The 12,250-nt window shown below is 52.6% G+C and overlaps 1 protein-coding gene across 1 annotated transcript in view; it reads right to left on the reverse strand.

The window, feature by feature from the left end:
* Positions 1 to 10,282: 10,282 nt before the first annotated feature.
* Positions 10,283 to 12,250, reverse strand: part of CAPN9 (calpain 9) — a 44,642-nt gene continuing 42,674 nt past the window's right edge. The window contains 1 exon segment of the mRNA XM_006146008.1: positions 10,283 to 11,466. Within this exon segment, the coding sequence (XP_006146070.1) occupies positions 11,440 to 11,466 (27 nt within the window). The 3' untranslated portion in view covers positions 10,283 to 11,439.

The following is a 12,250-nucleotide window of genomic DNA, read 5'->3' on the forward strand; positions in this document are numbered from 1 at the left end:
CACCGGCTCAGAGCTTGCCGTCATTTAGTCTCTGAGCTTGTTCCTCCCATCCTCCTGGGGCCTCTCTCCCCAGCCCCAGGACCCCGCCAAGCTCCTCAGGCTGGCCGTAGGCCCCCACGCCCGCCATTCTGAGCCCCTGCTCCCCCCGCCTCCCGCTCCGCTGTGCTTTTCCCTGCTAGGCCCTTGTTAGTGTAGCCTCGGACCTCATGTCTCCTCCCGTTGTCATCCCGGCCACCCCAGAGTGAACGGAAACAACCCCCTCTCTCCTCAATAGTGTGTGCTTTGTCTCTGGCCACACAGCCCTGGTGGGAACGCCAGAACCCCGGGCTTAGAACAAAGGCGTTTGTTTAGCTCCCAGGTCAGCAGTGGGGATTGGCGGGCTCAGCGGATCGTCCTGGTCCCAGAGCTGCTTACAGGTCTGTGACCAGCTGGCACCAGGCATCAGGGACTGGCCCAATGTCTCTCCTGTACCCACCGGCAAGCCCTGAATGCCTCATGGTGGTGACAAGAACAGGAGAGGGAGAACAAGCCCCAGTGTGAGGGAACTTTCACCTTCTGTTGTTCTCACTGGTCAGCAAGGAGCAAGTTCCTGGGTCCCAGACTCCCAGGGGAGGTGGGCACCATGTTGGGGGCAGGGGCTAAGGCATGGGCCAGGGAGGAGGAGGGCCCCATGCTCTCCCTCCAGCGCCGTGTGTGCCATACCCAGCTCCGGGGAGCCCTCATGCATGTGTAATGGCTGTCCCACTGGCCCCCCTTCCCACCTCTGCCCACGTTCCTACAGGGTGGGAACCCGGTGTTGCCCACGGTGGTGTCTCCAGCACTGTCACCAGGCCATGGAGGGTGCCTGGTGGTAGACACTGAACTGAAGGGGTCCTCCCACCTCAATCCCAGCTGCAGGGAGCACGTTCCACGCTGCTGCTGAGCACCCTGCAGTCAGATCCCGCCGAGGCCCCGCTGCTGCTGAGCTCCCCGCCGGCCGGTCTCCAGGTTCTCACTGCTGAGGTGCTTGATTGCACGGTCACAATGGCCCTTCCTCCGACACCCCGACTCACGCACAGCTGGGCTTCCGAAAGCCACCGGTGATCCTGGGCCACACTCTGGCTGTTCACCAGTGTTGGAATCTGCCCAGGTGTTTTAGTAACACGTGGGCCTCTCTTCTTCCAAAGCTTCTCCCACAGCGTAGGACCGAGGACAGAACTGGGCCATACTCCTCGGAGAAACCCAGCTTGCATCCTCCCAGCCGTGTGGCCCGCCCCGGGGCATCTGCTCTACCACTGAGCCAGCTCCGCTGGGTGGTGGCTCCTGGCCCACCACAGCTTCCTGTGTGCCCTGGACTGAAACCCTTTCCTAAGACCCAGAGCTATGGCACTCTAGAAGACGGGGGGCCTGGATGGAGGTGGGGTGGGCGGAGGGGTTGCATTTTTGCTGTGGGAGCAGCAGCAGGGGCATGCACTTTAGATTCAACAGACCAGCGTTCAAATCCCTCTTCCCTCCATCCCAGCAAAACCCGGGCCATGGAATGCTTCTCATTTCTCTCTACTCTCTCCTTTTCTGCTAAAAAAAAAAAAAAAAAAGGAAGAAATAAAGGAAAAGAAGATTTCCTTTCTTCCATGTATTAGCATAGGGCTCCTGCGAGGGTCCGTTCCCTAGGTGTCTTTACCTGTACTCATCTTCCCGTGAAGCTTACCTTTTAAATAACGCACCTGAATTAGCACCTTCCAAATGAAACCACCAGCTCCCAAACCTCACTGCCATCCACTCCCATCCCCTCTCTCTCTGTGGAGGTTTCCACATCGACGTTCCACATTGACCTCGACTCTCCACCTGTGGCAGGCGCCTCATCCCAGGGTGTCCCTTTTTCTTAGTGCCACCTTTGACCCTGGCCGATGGCCACGTGCCGCCCTGGTCCCGCCCTCCCCGCTGGCCCTGGAGCAGCCCTTTCTGGACGGCACCACTTGTGGCCCGGAGGCTGTGGAGTCTACAAGGAACCCCTCCTGTGCCTTCCCCATCCTGGCGTGCGGGGGTGAGGGGCGGGGCCCACTGGTTTCTATCTGTTAGGGCCACGTGCTCAGGAGCACTGCTCTGGGCTCTGTCGGGATGTTCAGGGTGTGGGGCCAGGGAGCGTCTCTTCCTGCCCTTTGAGAAAGTACCACGCCCACGCCCTGGCGTCTGGGCTTGTACCTCCTTGGTTGCAAAGGCACTTCTTCTCTGGCCGAGCTCTTTCCAGGAAAATGAGCTCACTTGTCTTAGTAAAGTTCTTTTTGAGAAAACAAATGTTTTTTTTTTCTTTAGTTGCAAAGCTCGTTTTTACAGCATACATTTTATTTCCCATGATTTAATCGATACCCAACGTCTTACAGCTTCTTCTGTGATTTCGTACACGGCGGTTGTATGTGGGGCTCCGACTCACACGTACGCCTCCATAAATCTCTGCAGAATTCCAGCACTAGGGCAACAGAGGCACACTGAGAGCAACGTGGGCCTGCGGTTTGGCTGGTTTTAGGAAAATCTTCGGTCTGGAAAATAAATGCCGTGTGACTCAGGAGCAGGGCTGAGCGTTGGCCATGTAGCACGTGAAGCTGCCCTTGGCCTTCCAGATAGTCAGATGCAGGCAACCCCAGGGCACCGAGGTGTACAGCGTGAGAGGAGCCGGAGAAGGAGAGGATGGTAAAGAAAAAATGATTCACACCCTTGTTAAAGACGGTATTGTCACCGTAAATGTAGGGACCATGCCGGGGGCTTTGCAGGGGGAGGGAGATCGGATTTAACTCTGAACACAACAGGAGTGTGAATTTATGAGCGGGGTGTGGGGTCAGTGGATGGAAAACTCCTAAGAGGGAACCTTGAGGTAGAGAGGGTCCTGGCTAAACGGACCTAACAGGATTTGCTGATGGCCGGTCAGAGTGGCCCAGACAGCACTTGGGAGAGCGGGTGAGGGCCCAGATCAGACGTGGGGGTGGTCAGATACGGAAGGCAGAGCATCTGGGGAACCTGACTGGGCAGGCTCTTGCTAAAATCGGACCATGCAGCAATGAGAACCCAAGCCTGAAAGTCAGGGCCTAATTGAGAAGTGGATTAGGAGAAACTGTCTTTGTCCATAGGGGAGAGAAATTTGATCCCACGGTTTTCTGTTTCCGTTTTAGAGTGACGCTTGCCAGAGCTTTGAGAACTCCACCTGGGGTCCAGGGAAGAAAATGGACACATTTTGGAAGGAGGTAACAATTTAATTCCAGTGGTGCCTGGGAAAAGATCTACTTGGACTTGGCCTTGCTTTCCCAAACTTTGCAAATCTAGGGAAGTTCTTGCTAAGCAAAAATAGCTAGCCAGCCACTGTGAATTGATGTGAGCGAATTAGGGTTGATGGCTCCCCAGCCTCGGAGACGCCCCGGTGATGAGCAGCCCACCTGTATGAGCGAGTGGAGGCAGAGCTGTCCCGCGAATCCTCACCCAGGGGCCCGACCCGAAGTCAAAGAGCGAACACAGTGGCGGTGAAACGTAGGGAAGTGGATTTCCATTTAAAAGCAACTGGAAAAGCACAGTAAGATTTTATAAATAAGAGAAGAGCTATTCATTCATCAAATCCCTTAACTCAGCTTGTCAGACACTGCGTCTAAATCTCCCCAAGATTCTACTCAAAGATGTTTTTCAAAATCTTCCCCCAACACCTACAAATGCTCCTCTGAATCTCTTGCCCTTGTTCTTTCACCTCTGAGTTTTAGACTCTATTTTTAGGTTTACAGAAAGCACATGCCCTGCACAGCCTCTCCTGCCATTAGCTCGCCGCCGTGGGGAGTGCCCTCTGCAGCTGATGAACCAGCATCGACACATCGACGCCACGCTATTGACCACAGCTGAGGTCACACGAGGGCATGGCCCTTCGTGCTGTGCAGTTCTACCCGTCCTTCTGAAACTTCTGGAAAAATGCAGGGATCGATTCAGAGAAAAACCTTACTTAGAAAAAAAGTTTAAGGTCCTCTTTTCTGGCTAGAACCATGGAGGGCGTTCAAGAGAAGAAAAAGGCTCCTGCTGTGCCAGAAGCCCTTAAGAAAAAGCGAAGGAATTTTGCGGAGCTGAACATCAAGTGCCTGAGAAAGAAGTTTGCTCAAAAGATGCTTCAAAAGGCCAGGAGGAAGCTCATCTGTGAAAAAGCTCAGCACTATAGGAATATGGGCAGACGCACAGAGCTGAGATTCGCGTGGCCAGGATGGCAAGGAAAGCTGGAACTTCTAAGTACCTGCCCCAAATTGGCGTTTGTCATCAGGATCAGAGGAATCAACGGAGTGAGTCCAAACATTTGAAAGGTGCTGCAGCTTCTTCACCTTCACCAGATCTTCAATGGCACTTTTGTTAAGCTCGATAAGGCCTTAACTAACATGCCGAGAATTGTGGAACCATGTATTGCATGGGGGTACCGAACCTGAAGTCAGTACATGAACTGAACTACAAACGTGGTTATAGCAAAATCAATAAGAAGCGGATTGCTTTGACAGATAACTCTTTGATTACACGATCTCTTGGTAAATTTGGCATCATCCGCATTGAGGATCTGATCCATAAAATCTATACTGTTGGAAACGCTTCAAAGAAGCAAACAAAGAAGCCCTTCAAATGGTCTTCTCCAAGAGGTGGAATGAAGAAAAAGACCACCCGTTGTGTAGAAGGTGGAGATGCTGGCCACAGGGAAGACAGATCGACCCATAATTAGAAGGGTGAGCTAGCGTATCCACCATCGTGGTTTTAGTAACCTGGTCAGTAAGTAAACAGTGTTTGTTTTCAGGCTGCAAAAAAGAGAAGAAAGTGCAAGTTGATCTCATAATAACTCATTAATCTGAGTTATATACTCTTTACAAAGATTTATTCTGGGGCTGGATGATGGTGCAGTGGGAAAACACAAGGCTGTATGAGGCTATCCCGAGTGGGAAGGTTCCCGGTTCAAGTCTGGAGGCCTCCCCGAATACCTCAGGCATGCAAAGCCCATGGTCTGGGGCCAGCTGAGGCAGGGGTAGATCGTGGAGTCAGGACTTTGTTGGGGCAGGGGTGGGGAGGCATCTCTTTTTCTCTCTGTATCATCTCTCTCTCTGTGTATCTCTTACTCAAGGAAGAAATAAACTTAAAAAAATAAAGATTTACTCTGTGAAGTATGCAGGTGTGAAATTTTCATTACCTGTTGTCTTTAGTATAAAAATTGTTTCAGGCTCTTTGTAAGAATTCCATTAACAAAAGAAATGATTGTATACAAACTACATTTTTAAGAAAATTAAATGTTTATGTTTTGGTGACAACGCCTGTGGATGGTCCTTACTCACAGCATGCACCTTTGCTTTCTCAGGTGGGGGAGATCCTTGTGTAACAACTGGCCCCTGCACAGGGCACGTCCCAGCAGCTGTCACCGTCACTGGGCCGAGTGCGGTGGATGAGGAAGGAATGTCTTGTCCTTCTTCGATCGCAGCCTGGGCCTGGTGGCGGGAGGACTTCCACACCCTGTCTCATGTGGCGGCACACGAGAGGCGCTCTGTAAGAATTCCATGATCAAGAGTAACGATTGTATACAAATGACATTACTAATGGAAAACGAAATGTTGACTTTTTCTTGCTAGTGGATATGTGTGTTTTCCAGGGAGAGACAGAAAGCAGAGCAAGAAAGGGAGAAAGCACCCGTCACTGGGCATCGCCATATTGCCATGCCTTCTCTCCAGTCCTCCATCCTGGTGGGATTTGGGGCATGTGGACATGTGCACCTGCAATGTGTTTCAGGCTGCCGGGACAGGGGTTCAAACCACAGTTGGCCACATGGAATCCAGCTCCCTTAAGACTAGGGTAGATAAGCTTTTTGTAATAAGCATAATTTAAAGATGTAATTATACACACACACACACATATATATAAATACACAAAAAAAGTAATTTTAAAAATAGTGGAGTGTGCTTTAGAAATACCAGGGCTCATCATGGGCAGCTAGAACGTAACAAGGACCCTGTGGCCTATTATTCTGTGTGGTCCCAGGAAACGCCATCAAAAGTCAGATGCAGGGAACCAGCAGTTAGAGTAATGGCTATGTCACTGGACTCCCACGTAGTCGACCACGGTTCGTGTCCCGGACCCGGTGGCTTACAACTCACGCCAGGCGCGTGTGCGTGCGTGCCCAAGATCCCGAGAGGAGAATAGAGGAGAAGGGATTGCGGCGTGACCATCCCCCCTGGGGGGTGATTTCTCGCTTTCTGTCTCTATGTCTCTCTCTGTCTGTCTGGCGAGCGCACGCACCCTACAGTGAAAATCTCTCCAAAAAAAAAAAAAAAAAAAATTCAGATGCAGTGGCATAGCTCCAGTTCAGGAAAGTTCTCTCTGAAAATGTGGTGACCAGTTACTGTCGGGAAAATGGTGTTTTGTAAACAACTGATTTGTTTCCTAATTCTGGTGAAGTACATCATATAGTGTGGGACGTAATAGAAGGTTTCCGTGAGTATCTCAGCCCCACATTTCCTGGGTTTTCCAGAAATTTAAGCCGACTGATCGCAGGCCTGGCAGGTGACTTTAAGCAGTTCTAGTGACGGAGCACTGCGGTTTTCTGTGCACTCCGTGGTTCTTGTTCAGAAGAGGACCTCGCGCTGGGCTCTGTCAGAGGTTTCGACCTCAGCACTCTCTGCTTCTGCAGGGGCGGCCCTCCCTCCACACTCCTACTGGGGAAGGCATGAAGCCGGTGCTAGAGGAGGGCTGTGGGTGCTTCCTGGGCACAAACAGCCAGTGTGACAGGCCAGCAGGCAGAAGTCGGCGGGCGATCCTCCCAGGTCCACACCAAGGAGCCCATTCGGACCTTCCGAAGGGCTCAGACTCAGGGATCCCTCATCCACGCAGTTCCACAGACTCGAACTGGGCCTCAGCAGCCAGTGGCTGTGTCGGCACTCAGGACCAGGGCGCGACCAGGTTTGGCCCCATGCCCACCATGGAGTCGCTCCCGTGGGTAGGGGCCAGGGCACAGTGGCAGTGCTGTGATCCAGCAGGCCGAAGGTCTCATTACACATGGGAGGCCGTCAGCCTGGCTCTGGGCTCATCCCGAGGGGCAAGAAGGGCTTGGAGGAAAGCAGGCCCCGTTGGGCCGCGGACATTTTCCAGGGAGCAGAGGGGCGTGAGAGGAGTTGGCGCAGAAGGGCTGCACGGGGGAAGGGGGGCAACAGGAGGTGCCGCGGGCTGGGGGGACCCAGGCTGCGTGCGAGGCAGGCACATTTTCCACCTGGTTCAAGCCCAGGCCCAGCCCGGCCCAGGGGAGGCCGGCAGAGACGGGCTTGGAGCGGCATGGAAACAGTGGTAGAAGCCACAAGAGCAGAAAACAGGAACCGAGGGCCCAGAGGGTGGTGCTGCAGTAAAACACACACTCTGTGAGGCTGACCCATGGGGGAAGGTTCCCGGTTCCGGCCCAGAGACCTCCCTGAGGTCACCGGGCACATATGTGCCCATGATCTGGGGCTGGCAGAGGCTGGGGGCAGGCCACAGTGTGACTCCCTGTTGGGGGTGCTCTCTGCCTGCCTGTCTCTCTCTCGCTCATGGAAGAAATGAATACACTTGAAGAAGAAGAAGAAGAAGAAGAAGAAGAAGAAGAAGAAGAAGAAGAAGAAGAAGAAAGAAAGAAAATAGGGATGAGGAAGAGGAGAGTTAGGACATCCCAGTCCTGACCACGGGGGTAGAGCCGGCCACTCCATGGAGGGTTGGCAAAGAGGGTAGGGACCACCCTTGTCTCACAAAGGCTTTGCCAGAGACGTCTGTGCTGCAGAGACCTCCCCCCATCCCTGCATTTTCAGATACTGGCGGCATGCGCACCGAGGACACTGTTCAGAGGTGACTACGGGAGGCCCTCCAGGTGAGCAGACTGGGAGAGAGGAGGATGCCAGGTCCGAGTTTACCCCCCAAGTGGCCGAGTGTGCAGGTGCTGAATGGAGAGGCTCTCGGTGTCTCCCATAAGCCAGTCCTGACGTGGCCCGGAGAGGGTCCTCTCCACCAGCGGTCCCCAACCTTCCCAGCACCAGGGACTGGCTTCATGGAAGACATTCCCTCATGAGTGGGTGGAGATGGTCCTGGGGTGACCCAAGTGCACCTCGCCCATCTGCACCCCATTTCCACCACTCCCACATTGCAATGCACAGCGGCCATCGCACAAGGAGAGTCTGTGCTCCCGGAGAATCCGACACCCTTGCCGACCTGACAGAGGGCAGAGCCCAGCGGCAATACGCACGGTGGGAGCCGCTGTGATGGACAAAGCCTCCCTTGCTGGCTTGCAGCAACCCCGACCTGGGCTGCAGGCTGGGGTGGGGTGCGACAGGCCGCGGACCGGCACTGGTCCATGGTCTGGGGGCCTGGGGACCCCTGCTCTCCATGCTGCCTGCTTCTCAGAGCCCTGAGCTCTGCGGGAATCAGATGAACCCCGGGCTCACCGCCTGTCTCTGCCTCCCTCAGCCTCTCCACCCTCCCAACCAGACTGGGACTGAACCCTTTAATGTGGCCTCATGTTTCCAGAGTGAGGTGAGGAGTCATGGAGTCACACAGTGCAAGGCAAGGTTAAGTGACATGGCTAAGGTCACACAGCTAGCAGGAGGCAGATTCAGACTGGAGCAGACTCCGGACACTGAGTCCAATGGCACCTGGGACTTGCACCCGGTGCTTTGGCTGCCTGACCGTGTTTCCTCCCTTGGGAGGAGGGTGACCTTTGCTCCCAAGAAACCTAACGCACCTGGAAGCAGCGAGCTGCTCAGGACCATCGCTGAGCACTGCCCCCAGGGCGTCTCTGCCTCCCCCTGCCCTCAGCAGGGCACTGAGGGGCTGGGATGTGGCTGGGTGGCATCGGGAGCAAGCGTGGCCTCCTGGTTTGCAGCTGCAGGGACCAGGCAGGCAGTCCTGGCTCTCGGGAGAAAGGGGCTTTGTTTCGACAAACGATCCAGTGTGCCGGATTGGGCTGGCACCAGTGATCTGGGTGCCTCTGCCAGTGGGTCACACGCTCTGGTCTTTCTGAAGCCTTGGCCCATCAGTGCCCCACGTGGCTCTGCCTGGGGCAGGGTAGCGAGGTGCCTAGGGTCAGATAAAGCCCAAAGGATTTGGTCCAAGGACCTGCAGAGAGACTCACACTCTCTCTGTGGAATGTCGGCTTTCTAGAGCTGACCTCAGAGCTGAGATGGACGTGGCTGGGGATGGGGTCTGCCCTGAGGGAGAGGAGTGGGGGCCAGTGGGTGTCTCTGACCCGACAGAGCAGGGCTGGAGGCTGCCCCTATCATCTGCTTAGGGCGTGGTTTTCCTCAATATTGATTTTTCCTTTTTGCCATAGGACACATACACTTGCCCTGTGGTATAAGCCCTCAATAAAAGATTCAATATTAAGAGGCCAGCAGGTGGCATGGTGGGTAAGGCACTGGACTCCCACATGGTGGACTGCAGTTCTAGTCCCAGATTGGCGACTTGAAAATCATGTGGGGCAAGTGTGCGGTGTGTCCCAAATCTCAAGAGCACGGAGAAGACTGGATATTGGCGTGGCCATCCTCCAGAGGGTCATTGTCCCTCCCACTGTCTCTCTTTGTCTTTCTGGCAAATGCATGTGCCCTATGGCAAAAAAAAAAAAAAAAAAATTGCTTTGTCTTCTTTTCTAAGTTACAGAAGTTCTTATGTATTCTAGATATGAATCCTTATCAGATGTATGCCTTGTGAATATTTTCTTACAATCTGTGGCATTTTAAATCATTTTTTGTTTTCAATGAAGTCTAGTTTATCTGTATCTGTCCTAACCCACGGCCATGCTTCGAGATCGCCATGGCTTTCCAGTACATTTTGAAACCGAGCAGAGTGCTCAACTCTGCAGGGCTGCCTTGCGCTTCATGCAGTTTCTATGTGCTGGGCCATCGGAAAAGCCATGATGTATTTTTTTCTATGCGAAAATGCACCGTGAGTTTTCCGACCGTCCAATAGCACCTGCAGGGTCTTCTGCACACGGATTCATGAACCCTGAGCGTACGGGCAGGTCTGCAGCAGGCCCTTGCTTACTGGTGTGTGTCTCACTGCTTTTGCTTGCCCTGACAGGCTGGGTGGAACCTCTAGGGTAATGCCGAGCAGAGGTGGTGACCACTGCCTTATTCCCGATCTTTGGAGGAAGAACTTGGTCTTTCACCACTAAGTATGGCGTCAGCTATAGTTCATTTATTTATTCCCAGAGACCAAGTGCACGAGGGAGAGAGAGGGCCCCCCAGTGGAGTGCGGTCACACTGCAATCCTCTTTCGTCCATTCACCATCGAGTCAGGATTTGGGGCGCGCATGTGCACATGCTGCTGGGCGGGGATTCAAGCCACAGTCAGGCATGTGGGATCCACAAAGTTCAACCACTGTGCTCACAGATGCCTTTCACAAAGTCAAGAACACGTCCTTCTCTTCCTTGTTCTGAAAGGGCTTTAATCACAAACGGTTGGGCTTTGTGAACATTTGTTTCTGTGATTGAAACAATCGGGGGTTTTGTGCTTTATTCTGTTATAGAGGTATAATCATGGATTAATTTTTGCATATTAAGCCAAACTTGCATTCCTAGGATAAATCCTATTTGGTCACAGTATTTAATCTTTTATTAATTGCCCTGAATTAGGTTTGCTAATATTTTGTGAGGAATTATTTCAATATGGAGATGTTGGTCCCCAGTTTTCTTCTCGTGTCTGGCTTCGTCAGGGTAATCCCAGTCATATAGAATGAGTGGTCTCTCTCCCTTAGTACCCTGGAGGAGCTGTGGGAGATGGGTGTTGCTTCTTCTATAAATATTATGGCAAATTCACTGAAGTTATCTGCACAGGCGAGGATTTAAAGACTATTATTTCAATTTCTTCACTTGTTCTAGGTCTATTCAGAATTTTTCAGTCTCATTTTAAGTTAGTTTTGGTCATTTATTTCTTGCAAGAAATTTTAAAATTGTATCTAGGTTGTCTAATTTGTTAGCATGAAGTCACTGATTATATTCACTTATCGTTCTCACTTCTCTAGGCTTAGCAGTGGTGCCCCGCTCCTATTTCTGATTTTGTTGAATTATATTTTTTCCTTGATCAGTTTAGCTGAAAGTTTATCAATTTTGTTGATCTTTTCATTTCCTTGATTGCTTTTTATTCTTCTAGTTCCTTGAAACTAGTTTCTTTCTTTCCTCTGCCTTCTTGTGCTTAACTGAAGCAACCTTGAAGCCAGTATTCTGCGCACTCAGACCTGGAGGAGGGAGAGAAAGTGCCGAGCCCGGGCATGCGGCACAGGGGGCCATCAGCCCCTGTAGGGCAGTGACTTCACAGAGAAGTAGCATAACATCAGAGAAGGTGAACGGGCTAGACAATGGGGGGGCACAGAGTCCTGGCATGACGCTCCGCAGTGGAGGAGTCCCGAAGTCCGTGGTCCGAAAGCTCAGGCTCAGCTGGGTAGGTCCCATCTCTGCCAGAGTGTCCTCAAATGTTCATTGTCAAGTTGATGAACTGGGGATGAAAGGAAAGGGCGTGAAAGATAGGGCCTTGCTCTCCACCAGCCTCAGGAATGGCCCCAGTTAATCTATGTCACAGGAGCTCTGCTACTTGGTCATTTTCCCGCAAATTGGACTCCTGCTTCAACAGGAAGCCACTTGAAAAAAATAAATGAATTTTCAGCCCTTTGAGAAGTTCTGAATGCTTTCTGAGTAAGCTTCCGTGAAGCACAGATGTTAAGACAGAAAGATGATAAAATGTGCTTTCCCCTCTGAGGGGGACGCCTGTGGAGCAAAGGGCAGCCTTTCCTCTTTGGTGAGGGGTCCCCTTGCCTTGGGGAGGGAGGTGACACTCCATCATGGAGGGACTTCAAGAAAAGGAGAGGTTCTGTGACCTGGGGAGAAGCAGCCTGAAGTTCTTCCTCACGTCCTGTGGAACTCCACCTGCCTCCACCTCCCCACTAGCTTGCTCCCCACGGCATGGTGATTCGGGAAAGCATGGTTATTTGGGATGGTTTCTCCCCTCGCTGCCCACCTTCCTGGCATGGCACATGCTGAGGCTGGGGTGATGAGTCATGCCCGGGTGCTTTCAGCACAGCCGCTGGAGGTGAGGCCACCTCAGCCAGGACAAGCTCCAGTTGCTGTTGGGCAGGGGTCGGGGGATGAAATAGTGGCCTCCACTTTGGCTGCATGTGGGACTTACTGGGGAATTTAAAATGCCAGTGCACACACACACACTCATCATGGGAACCACAGGATGACACGAGCGGGGGGGGGGGGGGGGGCCACGATACAATAGA

The sequence above is a fragment of the Tupaia chinensis genome, unplaced genomic scaffold (assembly GCF_000334495.1).
Source record: "Tupaia chinensis unplaced genomic scaffold, TupChi_1.0 Scaffold000161_1, whole genome shotgun sequence".
NCBI lineage: Eukaryota > Metazoa > Chordata > Mammalia > Scandentia > Tupaiidae > Tupaia > Tupaia belangeri.